The 20,601-nt window shown below is 25.7% G+C and overlaps 1 protein-coding gene across 2 annotated transcripts in view; it reads left to right on the top strand.

The window, feature by feature from the left end:
• The window catches only part of LOC136983201 (leucine-rich repeat-containing G-protein coupled receptor 5-like), a 119,636-nt gene that overhangs the window by 83,167 nt on the left and 15,868 nt on the right, over positions 1–20,601 (top strand). Inside the window, exons 2-10 of one of the 2 annotated variants that reach the window (XM_067279887.1) lie at positions 12,009–12,080; positions 12,627–12,698; positions 13,725–13,793; positions 15,264–15,407; positions 16,072–16,143; positions 16,237–16,308; positions 16,422–16,490; positions 16,559–16,702; positions 18,521–18,661. In XM_067279887.1, the coding sequence (XP_067135988.1) occupies positions 12,009–12,080; positions 12,627–12,698; positions 13,725–13,793; positions 15,264–15,407; positions 16,072–16,143; positions 16,237–16,308; positions 16,422–16,490; positions 16,559–16,702; positions 18,521–18,661 (855 nt within the window). The remainder of the gene's footprint in view (positions 1–12,008; positions 12,081–12,626; positions 12,699–13,724; positions 13,794–15,263; positions 15,408–16,071; positions 16,144–16,236; positions 16,309–16,421; positions 16,491–16,558; positions 16,703–18,520; positions 18,662–20,601) is intronic. The other variant, XM_067279888.1, reaches the window with a different exon arrangement.

Below are 20,601 nucleotides of genomic sequence, written 5' to 3'. Positions count from 1 at the left end.
GCTCCCGAAATATATTTTTCAACTGATTATTCAAAAGTTTTATTCTTTTTAATTGAAAACATGAAGAAATAAAACTTCTCAACAGTGTGTTTTAAGCTCTATATATATCTTATTTTTAAATATAGATTCCTAAATATATTCAATTATGCGTAAAGATTTAGAAATATTCTTACACAAAAACTTTAAATTTATTGTCGGACATTTTTGATATTTTTTAATAGTTATTACCATGAATTTCGTAATATTTATTGATAATAACTTCACAAATTACTATTTATAGTATAGATAACTTACATATTCAATTGTCAAAACGTATTCGGAAGCGTAAATACTTTACTTTCTAATGTAAAATTTTCATTTATTCTAAAATTCCTTTTTAGGTAATGGACTTTTTTCCATTTTCAAACATTCTCATCGGTTAAATTGTTATAAAACAAATTCACTTTTCTTCGCACTGAAATAAGAAGCAAAAGTATTTTTATAAATAAAACAATTTCTCATCTGTCTTTCGTAGTAGACGGCAATTCTCATTTTTTGTTGTAAACTACTATAGTTTATGAATAAAATAAAACACTTCAAAGAATCCGAAAGTCATTCTTCCTAGATATATAACTTGTATTTTAGACCCAATTTCGTACTTAAGTGTCTCAAGTTCACTTTTATGTTCGAAAATAAATTGATTAAAAGATTTAACTCCTAAAAATAGGTCAATTTTATATTATTTTGATAATATCAAAAAAAATCGATGGTTAAAGATGCTTTTTAATCATTTATAGGAGATATTTTATACAATATTTTTTAAAATTTCAGTCGATTATTTTTGATTATTTGTTTTTTAAAATGGCAATTTCCCTATCTCTATATCAATAAATATTCTGTTCAACAATCTAATCCTATTTAATTAATTTTATATGCTGACTTTACAGATTTTAAACATACAAATGTGCAATCTATTCAATAATATTTCTTAATTTTATCTAATTAATTGCTACATGTAAAATAAATTTTATTGTCTTGAGCTGTAGCTTATACAAACGGAGGTAATATATATAACAAAATCAATTAGCAGATTATAAATTTATTTAGAAATATAAATATGGAAACTTCTAATTTAATGTCTATTACACATATGTATTCGATAATTGACAGCCGAATAATTTATTTAATTATGTTAGAGAGCGTCGATTTTCCTTAATCTTTCTTCCTTGTACCAATTTTAAATAATAATTACCCGCTACCAGAATAGCGTCACCAGGCATCTTCACGTCGTGAAAAAATAAATTTGAAGTTTCTCACTTATGAACTAGCCAATAGTCAGGAAAGAAAGCAAGTGAAAAGATGCGTGGTACTGTACTTTTCAAAGTCGAGATATTCGCAATTGGAAAACCTGAATGTTTTCCTGATCACGAAACTATTTCTTTGACAAAGTCCTTATTAAGTAGATCCGTCAAGCTTGTGAACTGGTGGCTTTCCTTTTTCATGCTCGAATCAGAAAGCGTAGTACTCGTTATCCAGCTGCAGCTTCATCAGCCAGAATTGAACGGCTTTTATGGTCCTTTCTCCTCCTTCGATCCAAACTAAGAAATGGGTTCGGAACCCAAAAAGTCATGAGCCGGTGGCGGTGTTTAATCAAATTAGTGTACGGCTGGAGCGCTGAACTAGGAGTTTAAAGCCACTTACAACTTTGTTTTCATTTTTATTAATATTGTGTTTTGAATTTTGATTGCAAAAGTTATACTTCGATTTTCAAGTAAATACTGTAATTAAACTATTTAAAAGCGATGTTTTTATGCGTTTTATTTTTATTGTTTTTCTCTAGTGTTTTTAAAAATTCATATGAAATATTAATAGTTTATTGTTAAAAACGATTTTAAAATGTCGTACTATGTTTTCTCGTTAGCCTAATCATATTCGTAAGTGTCAGTTTTTGTTTAAGTGTTCGTTAATCAACCATTTAATCAAAAATCATCATCATCTTTTCTTAAGTTTTTTTAAGAAAATGCATGTTTATGTGTGAAATACTTAAATTGTGTTTATTATTAATTTTATAATGCTTAAATATTTATTAGTTTATTACAAAGAAAATACATAAGTATTCTCTATATATAATGCAGTGTATAAAGATACAGTATTCACACTTCACAGATCCGTGATTCAGTTTACTGGGTATACTGAGCTTCACGATACTTTTGTTGTACAGGAATACTCACCAAAAAAAAAAAAAAAACGGTTTTCAGTTTTACCAATATTAACTTAATTCTGCACTGTTCAAAACGTGTATTTCAAACGGTTGTTTTAAAAGTTTTGTTTTGAACATTTGTTTTAAAACGAGAATGTGAAACGAGAAAACGAGAACCCGTTGAATGTGATATTTATTTAAATATAGAAATAATAATAATATTCTATATAATTTAAAATGTGATATATAAATTATAGAATTTTAGATTTAATAAAATAAGATACTTCTCAACTACACGTTTCATAAAAGTTATAATTTAGTTTAACGAGGAACAAGATCTTCGTTTGCAGTGTCACAAGTTACTCATTGTTTACACAACAAGAATAACTTGTCAGCATGAATAAACGAGTAACTTGTGACAAGGCAAACGAAGATCGCATTCCTAGTTGAAAAATAAAATAAAATACGTTTAGCATTTTATTTTAATTTTCAGTTTATAAAAAGATAACAAAAAAATTTGTCCATTGAAATACGTAACAAGTGGAAAAATCTTTGAATTATTTTATGTATTTTCTAACAATACAAAATAACAAAACTCAATACAGTCTACATTATTAGTTTTTCTACAAATAGAACGGAAAGAGATGAATGGATGCGGTAAAGCTCGCAAATTTTCTAATTCGTTTATTCGTTTATACGTTGAATTGTACTCGTATTTTTTCAAGTTAAATTTCATAAACGACAGGTTTAGGATATTCTAACAATTGAAGTAATACCGATAAATATAAATATCTTTGAAGTACAATATATATATATATATAGGGCCTATATATATATATGAAAGTGATGCAATGGATAGAAAATATTAATGGAATACCCATCAAATGAAGCATTGTGTTAGCAAGCGAGATTTGAAACTGATCTACTATAGGCTATATCGTCGTGGAAAATGAATTTCTAAAATATAATATATAACATAATGAGACCACTCTTCAGAAAATTTTTAAAATATTGTTTGCGTATTTTGCATCTTTATATTAACGTTTTATACACTATGTGTTACGATCATGTAAGCATTACACTACGATAAACTATTTACTTCATACTATAGTTAATGTCTTTTGTTTGTTAACTGAGTTTCCTTCATTCGTCTAATTCTATTTGATCTAAATCAGTTTTCTTTTTCTTAGATTAAAGCAGATTTGTGTTTATCCTTTCCGTCCAATTAATAATCAAAATTCTATTATCTTTATCTATTTGTGTTTTATTCTTAGTTTATTTGATAAGATTATGTTTAAAATATGTTAATGAATGTATTTATAATTGATAAATTTAACCTATTATATTATTTATTTGAAAAATATATTTAAAAGTTATTTTAATTATTATTATTTTTTTTTGGAGCGCGTGTTGCATTTTAATTTTAAAATTCCGTTGTAAGTTAAATAACTATTTTTATTAATATTACAGCAATTATTGTTGCGTTATTTAATAAAACGGTTACTTAATTAGCAATAAAACTTTAAAATAAGATCCGTAGTTCATAAAACGTCACCGAAATGAAAGTCGTTAAACTTCTATTTGCTACTGTCGAAGAAAACTAGATGCACTTTCAAACTTGATTTTAATCATAATTTTGTATTTTAAAAATTTGCATGATGATGATTCAATTATACGGCAATAAAGCTAGTGTAAAAATGCTGGTTGTAAAATTGCTATAATTAAATGGTATTGATGAGTAAGTGAACAATATACTGGAGGATTTTAATATTCGGCTTATCTTCTTTTATTTTACAAATACTAATTTTTTTGCGATTACCTACCCTCCAAATATTAATATAAAATTCTATTAAATCTTAAATTTATTCTCAAATTATACCTGTTTACTCTTCGAAGTATCAATTGAAGAATGATTTTGTATAGGCTATTGACTGATGTATTAATGACTAATTCGGAGATAAAAATATTTAATGAGAATTTATAAAGGAATAAATGACTAATCTTTATTGAATCAAATATTAAAAATTGTCTCAGAGTAATTAGTTGTCGATAAAAATGACTTTCGTGTTTAGAAATAAACGTCATCAACTTCACAAAATTCTTTTCGGAGATCTGGAATGGAAAATTCATTTTCAGCTTATTAAATGCTTTTAAGGATCAAGTAATCAAGAAAAATTCTTGATTACTTCATTCGTTACATTGCGCGATTGTCTACAATTATTTAAAATTGTTGCAAAATTCTTTACTATAAATTAAGCAAGTGAATTGGTATGTCATAATTAAGATTTAAATTATCTGATAAAGTAATTATAAATCTAGATATTTTCATTTACTTTTTATCATTGTTCATGAAGTTTATAAGCTTGGGTAATAAAGAAATTATCTTCTAGCTGTATCAAATATTAAGTTAGTATTGTCTACTCTGTCACGTCTCGATAATTGCTATTAACGAAACTATAATGATCAAATTAAGAATTAAAGAGAATAATTACTTTATAACAATTTAATGATAAATATCTTTAATTATCTAAATAGTTCGAAGATAACGAAGAAATTATTTCTTAAGTTTTAGAACTGTAGACCTATAATCAATATCTATGAAGAGATTTTTTCAATAAAAAAAGAAGTTAAAATTATTTTCAATTTCGTTAACAATTTTAAATAGTTCTATATTAAAATATAAATCTGTCGATATTATTAAAATCTACATCAATTATTTCTTAGTAATTTATAATTATTTAATCGGTGTAATATGACTTAACTTATTAACAGTAGCAGTTTACGTCACATTAATAATATCACTAACGGACTAAAATGTTACCGAAAACTTGTGTTTAAAATGGTATAACAGTTATATGAATTCTGAAATAGGAATTATATCGATAAGTGAGAAATTTTTTATTGGAGTTCGTTGTAATTCCGTTACCTTAAATTGTACAATCTAATCGTTCCTCGAATGAAAAATAAAACCGATTTAATTTTTAATGCTTGCATAAAGATACAAAGTTAACAGGAATATTTGTCCACAGTGAAACGTAAACCCGTTGACAATTACATTTAACCAATCCAACTTTATTAATGATGTGATTAAATACGATTACTATCGAGATTGCTTGTTAAACGGTGTAGATTATTGTTATCTATTTATCTGAATTATATTTTCAAGTTCTATCTAAAACCATTCTCTCTTTACGACCAAATTCACATCCGCATCAAGGAAGGTTTGCCTTACACACTATTCACTCACAATTATTTGAATAATTACTTTTCTGGTGGTTAACGTGGGTAGTTAACGCGGACTTCATTAATGAAATACAAATTAATTTGCAATGTTAGGAAAAGTTCTTGGTCATCTAAAACAAAAGCGATAGTCCGTTCTTTCCAGGTAATGCAGTGTGATAAAAACGTTATACGATTTAATAGATGTCACAATACGTTTCAGAACTCGGAAAGCACTGTACTGTACGTGCTGAAAACTGTTTAGATAAATGTGCACATTTCTCAGTAAAATCATTTTGTGCTCAATAAAGTGATATCTGAATAGTCTCCAGGTTGTACCAAGTCGAACGATCTCCGAACATGGAAGGTAAAACAGAAGACTGACAGTCAGTGTGAAGAAAGTCACGTTGCATTTGCATGAAAATGGTATAAAGCTATGCAAAATTGCTAAAAAGACGTGATCTTTTATAAATCCACTGTATTTCAAGTGATTTATACATCAAAGAATCATTAGTTCTTTAACCGGTAGAAATGCAGTAGCTGGTCGTCCACAAAAACAACGGCCTGTAAAGAGATATGTTTTAGGAGACTTGTTAATGCACACCGTTCTAAAACATTCAGTAAATTACAGAACATGTGGAAAGAGGCAAGATCAAGTTCTGGACGAACCACGCCTATACACGTACCCGAGCATTAAGATTTCAGTCCAGGAAATGTAAATGAAAACCTTTAATAACAACAGCTAAGCATCGACGAGATAGATGCAACTGGACACAAGAACGAAATCATTGGACTGTGACGAATTAGAACCTGGTAATCTTCAGTGATGAGAGTAAACCATCATACTCATTGAAAATAATGGGCTTATTTAGCGAAAAAAATGAAGAATTGCATGCTATTTGTACCAAAACGCACGTGAAGTGTCATGGATTGGGACTGCTTGACGTCTCGAGATTTAGACAAATTATTACTTATAAATGGAACTGTTAATTTCGAAGTATACGAAAGCATACTTGACTATGGATTAGTCGAATCGATAGAACACCTTGGTGATGAAGACATCAACTTCCAGCAGGATTTTGCTCAAAGCACATCAAAAGATTGTTTGCTAATCACAAGATATGGGCTTCAACTTCTCTCGATTGCAATCCGATCGAGACGGTGTCGAAACTTATGAAGCGTACAGTACAATAAGCAGTTAGTACACGCCAACCAACAGTTGAATAATGCTCTTTAGAATATTATTCAATTTGTTTGGGATGACTTCTCCATTGCTGATTGCCAGAAGTTGTATAGTTCGATGCCAAACATATGTCGCACAGTGTTATGTAACAAAGGCTATCTAACTAAGCACTAATTACGTAGAACAGTAAAACTTTGGATCTTATGTCTTGTGACTATGCAAACAATTCTGAATACAAACAATTCTGAGCAATTCTTTACAGAATTCGCATGTTTTATTGAAATATCTCTGATGTCAATATAATACATATAATCTGTTAATGCTACTGTTAATGCTACTGTCAAACTTGCAGTTATGCAAATAATTGTGAATCGTGTAGTAAGTTGCTAGTGCCTACATTTTCTTTCTAACATTATTTTTATTTTATTCTATCTAACATAAGTTTAACATGATAATTGTTATGCAAATATATCAATCAGTTCCGGATCATAAATATTATTAAGCATTGTTCTTACATTACTTTGTAAATTTTAGAATTTAGTTGTAACTTTTTAAAATTCATTATTTTGAACGATTTATTTAAAATTATTAGACATAAAACCGATGTTTGAACATTATCAGATTATCCGATTTAATTTAAAACGCATTGCGTAAATTTACTTGTTTAGAATAAAGGGATTATTTTCTTTTGTCTTAATTAGACATTATTTATTAATGTCATGGCTTATTTACTGCCCATTAATGTAGCTTTCGACACCAAAAAATATATAAACTGTAGCATTATTTTCGATAAACCTCAAAGAAAAGCATTGTCTTTTGACAGAGAAAACAAAAACGAAATTCCAAATATTCAAACGGAAATTTGCAACAAAAACATTTTTGATTAATATCTATGTAATCACTCATTATCTTTGTTAAATATTTAATTATTTCCTCGAGTTTTTAATAATAAATAACAATAATACTTCACGCAATTATGTTCAAAGCGAAGTTTAAAGTAAACAAATTATAATTTATTTCTTCCCAACTAACTTTTTTAAATTTATAATGTTAAAATTCAATAAATTCATATAGTTCATTTTTAAAAATATATTATTCTAAAGCTTGTTAATTAAAAATATAGGCTAATTTTATAAATTTTGGAAGTTTTATCCACGATTCTAATTAAAATTAAGACGTTTAAACACATAATGGAGATCGGTTGCTCAAGAACTAATTATAATTTGAGACATTTTACTATGTCATTTTATGTTTTTAATACAACAATTATGTTTTCAAATTATAAATATTTAAGCCATCATCCGCATATTTCAAAAACGTGCAATTATATGCAATAATTTCGGATAATATTTTACTTTTACAAGCTGTTTTTTATGGTAAGCAATATCTAAACATAGTTTAACTACGCTGGATAACTATATATCATTTAATTTGCTCAGAAGCATTTTTTTAATTAATGCTAATAAAAATAGAATTGAGATAAATATTAATAAACTCGAGCTTAACGAATTATATTGCAAAATTTTTATGTAAAAAGTAAAAACGGAATTTTTAATCAAGTATTATTTATTATATTGTATTTTAACAAAACAGCAATAATAATATGCTTAGAAAACGGTGTAATATTATATAAAATAAGGTCCCGAACTGCTTTAATATACCTGAAAGAATTGCTACAGCTGTTTCTATTATCCCCAGATGTGTCGTTTCAACCATTTGAGTACAACAGTTACATAACTGGAAGTAATTGTAGCAGAAGGCATTACAACATAACTTTGGTCTAATACCGGAACAGTAGAAAACGGGTCACGATAAATGATTGATACGATATCCCTACAGGCTAAATTCTGATAATGTTAAATTTCAACGACATCTGCAGAAAATGGCGTAGAATTCCACGAATAAAAAAAAATGTGGAATAACAGTAAATTTAATATAAATTCAGTATCGAATTCCTTATAATTGTTCTACTAAAAATACTTTAATTAACATAAATAAATGTTTTTTCTGCAAATACTAAACGATTGTAATTACAGGGATTAATTAAATTGTTCGAGATTTTTACCTTTCTTTTATTGTTAATCTTATTTAAACAACGAATCGAGTTTTGAATAATTTATAGTTTAAGTTAATTATTCAATAGTAAGATAAAATTATTTTGCTTGTTAATATTTTGTTTACTGAGCTAAAATAAAAGGAAAAGTCGAATGTATAAATGCATAATATATAAATTTTATTAACATATTAAACAACTTTATTCTTTAAACGCGATCGTTATCCATTTGCAACACGTTTTCCTCCCTTGTCGTCGCCATTATCTCACTTTACTGTGCACTGAATTTCAAACATAAACTGAAGGCGGATGAATCGCGTCAAATTTCAAAAACACATTTATAAAACACATCAAAATGAACTCCTTCTGAAAGTTAATGATATTTTCTAAAAGCCATTTTCTATTCTTCACGCTTATTTTCACGAAATTTTGCTGCACCTGAATACCTGCGTATGAAAATTTATTTAAGTGTTAATACTTCATAAACTTGATTTTATAAGTAAAAATGCATTCGAATTTTAATTTTAAGATATTTTTGTACAGATTATTATGTTTTTTTTAAAAAAAAAATCTTACTCGAATATCTCTATATAAACATGGTTATTTGCTTCATTTTCAATCACGAGTTTTCAACGATTTTTAAGATAATTCTATTCATCGATATCTTTTATTCATCAAATTTAGTACGAAATAAAATTTCACAATATGAGTAAAAAGTAAAACGATAGAAGTTAATGTTTACTTGAACAATTTTTTAAATTTTTAGTTAAAATAATGACAATCATTATAATACAGTCACAAGTGTAATTAGTTATAAAAAGTTACTTTAATCATACTTAATGTTTTCATCCAATATGATAATTTGCACGTAAATCCAACGTAGATTCAATTACTATAATATATTTATGAAATGCCACTTTCGACTATTATAAATAGTTATTATCCTTTAATACTTTCGCTCTAATTGGCGCGTAATTGTTTAATTTTAACTCGATTCATCCTCCAATCCCATTCATCAGATTCATCTTAAGATACTATTTGCTTAAAAAATCATTATTTTTATAATTTTTCTTGTGTTATTTTTTAATTTACGATAAAAATAATAAGTTAGGTTGACAATATATTCAGTAGAAAAAGAATTTTAAGTATTATAAATTATAGTTACTATGAATAAATCTGCAGTTTGCTATAAATCTGATTAAAATTCTATACCCCTTCTGGATTAACGCTATAAAATATCTCAATTTCTTTATGTGTAGTCTGAATAGATTAAAATATTATTTGGTAACGAATTAATTAAATTTAGATATATTAATTTACAATTAATTATAATGTTTACCTTACTTTAAACACGTTAATGAATTTGTTACATGTTAAAGATATAATTTTTCGTTCTTAATTAATATTTAACACGCAATATCATTTCCAAATAATTATACAATTACATTTTAGCTAATCTACACTTAAAATTTCACATAAACATTTGCCAGAATATTATCGTCATTAAACAATTCAACGTATTATTTATAATTGCTGTAGAATGAATATTAAAACTTTGAAAAATAAATAGAGATATAATTTGGTTAAAGATTATTTGATAAAACTCCGAGTTATTTAGGCCTAATACTAATTTTATAATTTTGATTCACTATATATTTCTATTTTTTTTAAAAATCATTTTGTAAATACTGTACAATTATTTTAAAAGTAATTATATCATTTTTTCCCTTAATTTCAAAAAGGTATTTTAGGAATAACCAGCGCAGTAAACGCCATAAATTGATACTTTTATATTTTTATTTGATTATTTTACTATATAAATTTCATTTAATATTTTTAACTAAACAATTTTATCGAAGTTATCTTTACGAGTAAATTTACTATACAGTGAAACCTCGATATAGCGCCCTTCTAAATAGCGTCACCTTCGTAAAGCATCAACGAATGTTTGTAAACATACTCGTCATAAATACTAAGTAAAGAACCTTTCGGTATCTGTGCCATACTAAACGTACGGTTTTACATTGAAAAACGACAGCGTTATCACCATATCACGTGTCTTTCAAACACTGAATCTCATACTAGTATAATAGACCTCATTACTCAATATAATTCGCGGTACTTCAGTTTAGCGCCACGCTCGATTTAGCGCAAATTTCAGAGGTGAACAAATGCTGGCGTGAAATGAAGTCTGACGGTATCTTTGAATATTTTTATGATCTTAATTTATGAGCTTTGCAACACGTTCTTCTTCAACGAGGACACAAGTAAAAAGTACAAGTATTAATAATATTCAACGCCGAATAATTCAAAAATAGATACGACACGAAACATATTACATTTATGGTAGTGATGTAGATACTTGGGATTTTGAATTCTTTCCACCTCGATGACCGTTACCCTTATTCCTTCGTTATTGACTTAACGTATTTCAACGTCAGTGGCCGGAGCGATAGACTCGCCAGCTGTCACTAACTGCATCTACGAAACTGTCCACTTCCGCTTTACTGACTTTCCGGATGTTGTTATCGGAACGGAACTGCCTTCCTTCCGAAAATTCTATGGCAACGATTTAATTTCGCTGCAAAACATGGCTTAGAACTAAAGTTTGCTTGACTATTGTCATGTGAAAGCTCCATTAAACGTGTTTTCACTTCTCTTTGAAAGAAATAGAAAATTTTCGATTTAATTTATTTTTTTTTTCTTTCTGACGATGATAAATTCTTTATCGTAATTTTTAAAATTTAATAAAGTTCTAAGATTTCTATCGAAATAAGTTCGCTGAGGAAATTCTTCAGGTGTCTGAACTTTCGATGACTCCTCTCTGTTATGAATTGATTAAGAAGAATTCGGAAGTTTTCGAGAGTCTTCGTGATATAAACGATAATATTTTTGAACAAATTCTTTGTAGAGCTTTCGTATAATAATAAGCACGCCAATACACAGTACTAATTAATTTTCCATTTTTATTTATATAGGTGTATAACTAACTTATGGCAAATTCTTTCGAAATGAAGAGCAAAAGATTCTTTAAAAATTTACTATTGTAATTTCATATCCCCTTGTGCATTTTTATAAATTATACATATTAATTTTAATATAAATGTAATTGAAATTGGAGAAAAATCGAACATATAATTAATGAAGTTTATTAAATAATTAGTAATATTACACACAAAAATAAATTGAATAATTTCTGATGTAAGTATTTATCAGTATAATATTTACGTTATCATATATTTGTAAATACATTAATATTTTTTCTATGATTGTAATTATATAAATTTGTATTTTGTTTTCTTTTATTATTGATTATTTTGAATTTTTTGTCTCTGAATTCAATTTTTCTAAATTTGGGCATTTTTTAAATCTAGAAATCTTCAAAGCAACAATATCACAATATTGCCAGATTTTGTTTTCCAACACTTGTCCAAACTGAAAGATCTGTGAGTAAATATACTATTTATATATATTTATTTCGTATATACTTTGATGCGAACGTTAAATATTTCATAAATTTTAGTAATAGTGGAGAAAAAGTCATTCTTATTATATTTTCTGTGAAAAATATGATAAAAAAGTATTATTTTATGCTTTAAAAATAAATAAATTAAGACTATTAGAACGTAAAAAACTAATTTTATTGAGAATTACATTTGTTTAAGCTTATTTAGCTTATAATAAAATTTGTTTATTTAAAGAAACGATGATAAAATTTTACTCATACAATGTCATAATTCACAATCGTTAACACCATTTCTAAAAATAATTTTTACTTTTAATATTTAAAGTAAAAATAGAAATTAATAAAATAATATTTTTATTTAATTACTCTGTTTTAATAGTCAATTAACCAGAAAATAAACAGATCTCTTTTGGTTTAGTTAATAAACTTATGCCTGAAAGTTTATTTTCTTTAACCTCTTCTCTCACTTTTTATTGAATATATGGGGAGATTGTATTGAGTAATAAAACTTTTATATCGTTTCTAGCAATTTGGCCGATAATCAATTATCAAATCTTTCTCGTGAAGTGTTCTTCGGTCTTGACAAGATAAGAACTCTGTAAGTATTTGCGTTATTTTAAATCAAATTTATGAATAATTATTTGTATCTTTTGGTGTTATAAAGATTTTTGCTTTTAAAACCTTAATTATGATCTGAAAACTTATCGATAATGTAACAAGTTATGAAAATACCTTCGCAAGTGAAAATGCATTACATTATTTCAAAAAGGAAGTAAAGGTATAAACTGTAGAAATTCGTAATTTTAATCATTAATTATGTTAACAAGGACTAGAAATTTAATCACTATTAAATTACAATTCGCTTATTTAATGCATCAGCTTTTGTATCAGGAACGAAGCGAATGAATAACTTTAGATACTTAAATATTAATACAAAAAAATAAATATATTTTAATAACCGTAACTGAATAATGTAATATATACTTCGTGAGTAAACGTTAATAGTTGAGAAGAATGATAAATATAAAATAAATTATTAGAAAAATAAATAACCTAATTTCAGTAACGTTTTCCATTTTATTTTTTCCTTAACTGTATTTATTATATAATTTTATGTTGTTTAGTTTATATTTATGTATAGCTTATATATATATATATATACATATACACACACACACACACTCTCTCTCTCTCTCTCTCTTTAAAATTAAGTATTAATAAGAAATTATCGTAACAAATTAACAATATTAATGTTATATTTTTCTTAATAATATTAAAACTATGAACAATTATTTTAATAATACTGTAAAATAACTGGTCTTTGTTTAAAAAATTTTAATTATAAATCGGATTTTAATAGAATATAAAACTTAAAATAATTTAAAATAAAACAATATATTTAACGACTTAAAAAGAATAAGGTTTAGTATTGGTATACTTATATACTTGAAAAATCGTTGATTATAATACAAAATTCTTTTAAAACGGCACAATATAGCTTTATTTATTTTGCTGACGTTTTTGCCTTTAACTTTTGGTTGCTTTTAGTTGGAAATATCTATAAGCACATACAATCTATCAGTTCATAATTGCAATTATTATCAATTCCCTTTTCTTCGCCCAGTTCCTTGCAGAACAACAAATTAAAGAATGTATCAAGTGCATTTCAAGAGTTTTTGTTGTTGGAAAATTTGTGAGTATTCTACCAATTTTCTTTTCTATTTGCTTTCTATAACATCACCTATTATGCATCTAACTATATTTTCTTATTTTATTAAATTTATTCTTTTATCATTTAAATGGCTTTCTTTCTTACTTCTCGTATCCCTTAGTTTTGCACGATATCTAAACATTTCATATTTTATAGGCCTACACCTCGTGTCATTTCTAATGACATACGAATTCATTAATATTATGTTTTAGAGAAGAGAAGTTAATTCTGGAAAATTTTAACTACATTTATTCATTAAAATATGTTAGGATTATTGCTTAAAACGTTGTAATTAAAAAAACAAAAAAACTTAATGGTTTATTTTAACAGTAAATTATACTGTAATTAAATACTATCTAAGTGGAAAAAGAAAACCACACAAGAACAATATAGAAAGATATACGCAAATACTTTAATCTACAGCTACATCGTGAAACAATCTTTACAAATTCATTATAAATTTACAAAAATCCTAGTTTATTATATAATGTATAGTAATTTTTGCTATCTAATTTAGACAGAAGAGTTTAAATTTTATTTTACAAATTATCGATAGTTTATTAGGAAATTCATATTTTATTTCATTAAAAATAATTCAAAATTTACATAACAATGAACCAGTTTTATAAAAGCAATTCTAGTTTTACGCTAAATAGCTACTGGGCAACAAAAACAATAAAGTACAACAATACGATTTTGTTTTAGTTCTTACCAAAAAAATGTTATGACTTGTTGTATCGCTCGCTATTAGAGCATTTACTAAATGTACAGGTATCTGTACAACAAGAGAAGTAATATCGATAAGGTATTTTCTAATAATTTATTTTAAAAAATAATTGAATTGTATTATACTGTATTCGTTGTTCCATTCAAGCTAATGTTTCAATTTAATAAAAAAACAAAAACGTTTATTTCAAATTAATTCTGATATTAATTAAAACAGAAAATCAAATCTAAAGATTATTAATTTCTAAGAAATAAAAAGTTATTTCTATTATAATTATATTTTAAATAAATAAAGTTCATTTATCTATAAAGAAAAAAATAATAAATTTGCATTATAAAATTAACTGCAGATTCTTATTTATATAAAATAACTTTTAATAAATATTATGAGGTTTTAAAGTTTTAATTAAATTTAATAATTGACGAAGTTTGTTTTATTGTAATGACAAAAGTACTTTTATAAATGTTATTTTAAAATATTTATAAAACAATAATAAGAGTATTTTTATAGAAACTATTTTATGAAATTTTTCGCTTACATAAAACATATTAATACTTTAAATCTCAAATTTCAAATTTAATAGGTTATTATTTCGATGTTTCTATTCTAAACGGCAAATAAAACATACAAACTCTCACTGTGGTGTTGGGTACTAATCAAACTTGTTCATATAAAGTATTCATGTTAATATTATTTAAATTAAATAAATCGCATTTATTATTTAGACACTTAGAAGAAAATCAGCTGACCTTCGTCCCTGCCGGAAGTTTCAGAGGACTAAAGAAATTGCAAAAACTGTGGCTGCATAGAAACATGTTAACGGAAGTCCCGAGTGAATCATTAGGGGAATTGACCGAGCTAGAAGCTCTGTAAGTTATTTCCATCAAATACAGGTAAAATGCTCGGTTCGAACAGTTAGAGCTATATTCTCTTAACCAAATAAATTGATATATCAGAAGCTGAAAGGATAAAGAAGACGACAAGTGGAAAATAAGAATGTCGTTGATGAACCAAAAGCATTGTAACTATCTGGCATTCAGAGCATGTTCATAAATCAAATATTTACCTAGCGATTTTATATCTAAAAAAAAAAAAAAAACACAAAATGGAATTTCTCTTCTGATATAAATATGCAAGAACATAGCATTAAAATGAAACTCGATAAGATTTAAATTTTGATGATATTCAAAATAAATTACATTTTTTAAAAACACTTTTTAATTTTATTGTTGTTTCGTAATTTACTGAGTAACTTTAAATGGAAAATTTATGTATTATGTATATTTATGTTAAATGTTATATACTTTGTTATGTTTTTGCTGTAATTATTGTGAATAATTTTTATACAAATAAAACAGTACACGTGTACATTTCTTTGTTTTTTTAAATATAATTTATAAAACAATATTATTATTATTATTACTATTATTATTACTATTATTTAAAAGTGTTTTAGATATTAATAAATAAATTTAATATAATTTTTTTAAATTATTATTTTTTTAATTAATAAGCCTGTTATATTTTAAATAGAAATTTAGCAAATAATGAAATCAGCAACATTCCAAATTTTACATTTCGAAATATGTCTAATTTAGTCATTTTGTAAGTATTTTACCCGCGCTATTTAAATATATTTTTTATATTTTAAACTTTTTCTACGTTTAAAAACAAACGCATTTAAATTATTAAATATAGAATTCTTCAAGATAATAAAATACAAACTATTGGTCCTCATGGATTTGACGGTTTGTCCTCTTTAAAAGTTTTGTAAGTATTTTAATTAAACTAAAATTGTTAATTACATATTTTTTTATATTTTAGAAATTTTCACAAATAATTTTTCTAAAAGTGAGCCTTAATAAACATTTTTTCTCTACTAGGGATATCAAAAATAATAGACTTCGCCAATTCCCAAGTGCTATATCGACTCTCTCGTCTCTTAGAGAACTGTAAGTGATCGAGTTAATAATTTATGAACATATTTTTTCTACGCTTAATTTTATAAATTTCGTTTAAGATCATTCGCCAACAACGGAATCAATTATCTTCCCAACCACATATTCCAAGGATGCCCGAAATTAACTCTCTTAGAAATGGGAAAAAATCCTATTTCCGAAATTGGAGTGTATACATTTTATAATATGGCTTACTTAAAAAAATTGTAAGTATTCTCTTCGTGTATCTAATTAGCAATAATCTGTAGAGATTAATAAATAAAATTTTATACATTTAAATGCTCTCTACGCACGTACGAATCACGTAATAATTTTAGTTTTTTTTTTTAGTACAATTATATTGATTATCATCAGAAGTTTAAGATGAATTAAAAGAGCTTATTATATAACAGAATTTAACGATTACAAAATAATTTTCGAGAAAAGAGTATTATTTTAAAAAGTTGCTACCAGTTTTTATGACACGAAAATAGCTTGCTACCCTGTTGAAATAAACTAAATAACTGCCAAAGTTAAATAAACAAGTCATGGGACTATAAATATTTGCCTTCTACATTAAACATACTCATTTTTTAATGATGAAAATAAATATTTTATATTATTGTTGTTATGGTGTTAAATTTGTAATTGATATTCATATCCTCTTTAATACTTTTCAAGTATGATTTGAAGTAACGTTAAGCATTGGTTGTAAATGTAAATAAAATATGCAAAAATAGAATTCTTTTCTAAACTTTAAGCCATTCATAAATCATTGTTGAGTACAAAATTGTTTTAATTAAATGTTTCCAGCAATTGATACTACTGCGTAATTTTAATCATCAAGGTTGTTTTTATGTTTTATTTATATAAAAGTATCTATATGTTAAACTTTCTTTTTAATTTAAATAATTCTTTTTTTAGACTATTTCTTTTTTGGAAATAGAGAATTTAAATGCATAGGATTTGGTATAAACTGCTGAAATTATTCAGATTTTGATGAGATATTGTTTTAAAAATGAGATGAAAATTGAATAATGATCTGCATATTTCCAAAAAAAAAACTCTCAATACGAGTGGGTTCGGTTTAATACTTGTCTTCATAAAATGAGTGGTTACCATGGTAACAGAGAGACATTGTCCCTCGATTTCCTATGTCTGTTATCTTGACACTCTTTATAGGAGATAAAACTGAGCAGAAAAGTCCAGTGACCTTCTCAACTCGTCCTTTACCTCATCACCTTATAAGTTCATTGCCGGATGGAGATTTTTATACCAAACTCAATTTTCATTCTGTAGCATTTATGAAATCAAAATCGTAGAGATTTTCGAATATATAAATTAAATTATTTTAGAAAGTCGGTCGATAATGTGTCTAAAGGTGTAAAAATATTTTAAAATTAACAAATTTGTAAGAAAATAAAACAGGAAGTTTACTAAAATTTGGAGCAATGTCGAAAAAATATTCGAAAAAAACATAATATTTATTCAAAAAAAAATTTTAAAAAAGTATATTTTTAAAATTTTATTCTGTGAAAATGATTACAAAATAAAATAAATAAGCTAAATTCAAATATAATTTATTACAATTTACCTGGAATAATTGTTTTAAAATAAATAAATATATAAAAATTGTAAATTAAATATTTAGTTTTACTTACAATTTTCTATTTCTAAATGCTTTTATAATGGTATTAACAGGAATTTTGTTTCCTTAGAAACTAATTAATGGTTTATTTCCGTTTAATTTTCTTCATTGTGTTTCGTTTACTTTACGTGCTGCCATCTGTCGAGATGAGAAAAATTTATCACGCGTGGTGATGTTTGGTTTATATATTTTATAGATATTAGTGGTTTTAAAAAGCCAAATATAATTACTTTAAAAGCAGTTTACATAACGTTTCAAATTGCTACTGTTATTAATTACAATTTGATTTTCAATAACAGGCTACTAAGAACAAGATAGGGTTAAAAGTATAGTATTTTGCTATAATCAAGCATTAGAAAATTGAAAATATAAATGATTTTCATAAATGTTTTGGTAGGATTTTATCAGAAGTGAGAAAAATGGAAGAATTTCCAGATCTGAAAGGGACGAGTGCATTGGAACACTTGAGATTAGATCGTGCCAGTTTGAAAACCGTACCGGAGGATTTGTGCCGAAAAGTACCAATGTTAAAGAGTCTGTAAGTATTTCACAATAACCTAGTATAATTTAACGTTAAATATTGATTTTTAATAATTATATATTAACAAATAAAGTAATAAAAACGTTAATATTATTTATTAAATGCTGAAAAAAGATTGTTAAATTTTAAATTTGAGAACGATTTCTAACAAAATTTCGCTTGTACGACATAGTAAATAGGATTTTTAAAAATGGCGATGAAATCATTCAGAAGAAACGGAAATATTTCATATTTCTTTACATTTTTTGTGTGGGTGAGTGATAAATTGTTTTGTTATTGTCACGAAACATTTCTTAAAACTTTTCCTTTATAATTTAATATATCATTTGCTGTTGAATGGATATAATGATTGGTTCTACTAGATCAAAAAATGAAACCTAATTTCTTCATCGAATCATTGTCCTAGATTAATGATGTGGCTATCTTAAGAATCCTGAAAGAGTTAGATCAAGGACAAGAATATAGAGAATATATATAGACCTAATGAAAAACATGACATTTGATTCTTTAACTTCTTTAAAATACAATCTCATTCTCAAGTCCTGACTACTCGAACACAAAATTAAAAGAAGGTTGAAAACATCCTCCATTAAAAAATTAATGGAGGATGCCTTCAATATGATAAATGTAAAATTAGAATCTTATTGAAGAGATTCGATATAATTCAATCTAATCGGATGAAGTAAAAAAACGAAATAAAATAATATATTAAGAATCAGTTACATTCTTTATTTCTAGACAAAAGTGTATTTCGATTAGGAAAATTAATTCAAGCATCTCAGACCTTGATAGATTCTTACAAAATGTGGAGATACTGTAGCTGATTTGTTGAGGTTTTATCAACCTCAATTAATTTACATTGTTACTCACTTCAATCGAAGAATTATCTCATTAAGTATCCTATTTAGTTAAAAAATATATAGATAAGAATGCATTTATTACAAAATTTCAGTTATTACATAAAGGATGTAAAATTTAAATCCATATTTTTCAAGTCTTACGTCTGAGGTCAAAGATAACCAAAACTTAAAGGTGGATTTAAATAACAAACGAAAAGGTGTATTTGTGGTTAACATTGATAAACTCAGAAAGATTATTTAAAAAGTTAGTTTAAAAAGCAAAAAGTAAAATATACATAATGAAATCAATAAAAAGCCGAACAAAGTGAGAAATTCTTTTAATTTCAGGAAAATCAAGAAATCGTATTAATATCAAATTTGAATTAACTGCTGCATAAAGTTACTTTAATAAATTATAGTCTGATAACCAACAATAATTACTGTTATCATAGATTAAATAATATACATCTTGTAAAGCCTTGTATGTTTCTGGAATCGAGATTTTACTTTATATAAATTTATTGAATTACCTCTTCATCAATTAATTTATTCAACTAGTAAATATATAGGCCTATAACAATATTGCCAATATCAATCTTTGTAAATTAAACTAATATTTAGAGGTATTAAAGAAGGATAATAAAATAAAAGTATTTACTTTATTATTCTACGTTTATTGATATCTGTAAATCTTAATTTGATTCACAAATACTGATAAAAATGAAGTCTCGTAATTACCCTTCAATCACTGCGATCTCGAGATTTGGAAAATACTTAACGCAATAATGAATATTAGACTCGTCAATAGAATAATGTTAGTAAATTGAAAATTAGCAAATGACTTAAGTATCAGAAGGAAAAGTATGCCATGTTATAATATTTTAATTGTCAACGGATGTTTTCAAAATGAACTTTTTGGAAGAAATATAAACTACATTCAGCTTTAGTAGATCTTTGTAATGCTAATTATTTCATTTGTAGAACATTTCTTTAAAAAATCTTTCACCCAAACGAAAAGAGCAATTAAATATTTCAGTCGTTCATAAATTTGCTACCCATTATGTTTAATGGTAATAATGTTTTCAAATCTCTCCTAAT

The sequence above is a fragment of the Centruroides vittatus genome, unplaced genomic scaffold, assembly GCF_030686945.1.
Source record: "Centruroides vittatus isolate TY-2023 unplaced genomic scaffold, ASM3068694v2 contig_878, whole genome shotgun sequence".
Taxonomy (NCBI): Eukaryota; Metazoa; Arthropoda; class Arachnida; order Scorpiones; family Buthidae; genus Centruroides; species Centruroides vittatus.
Note: the sequence above shows the minus strand (reverse complement) of the source record. Positions and strands in the feature narration are given on the sequence as shown.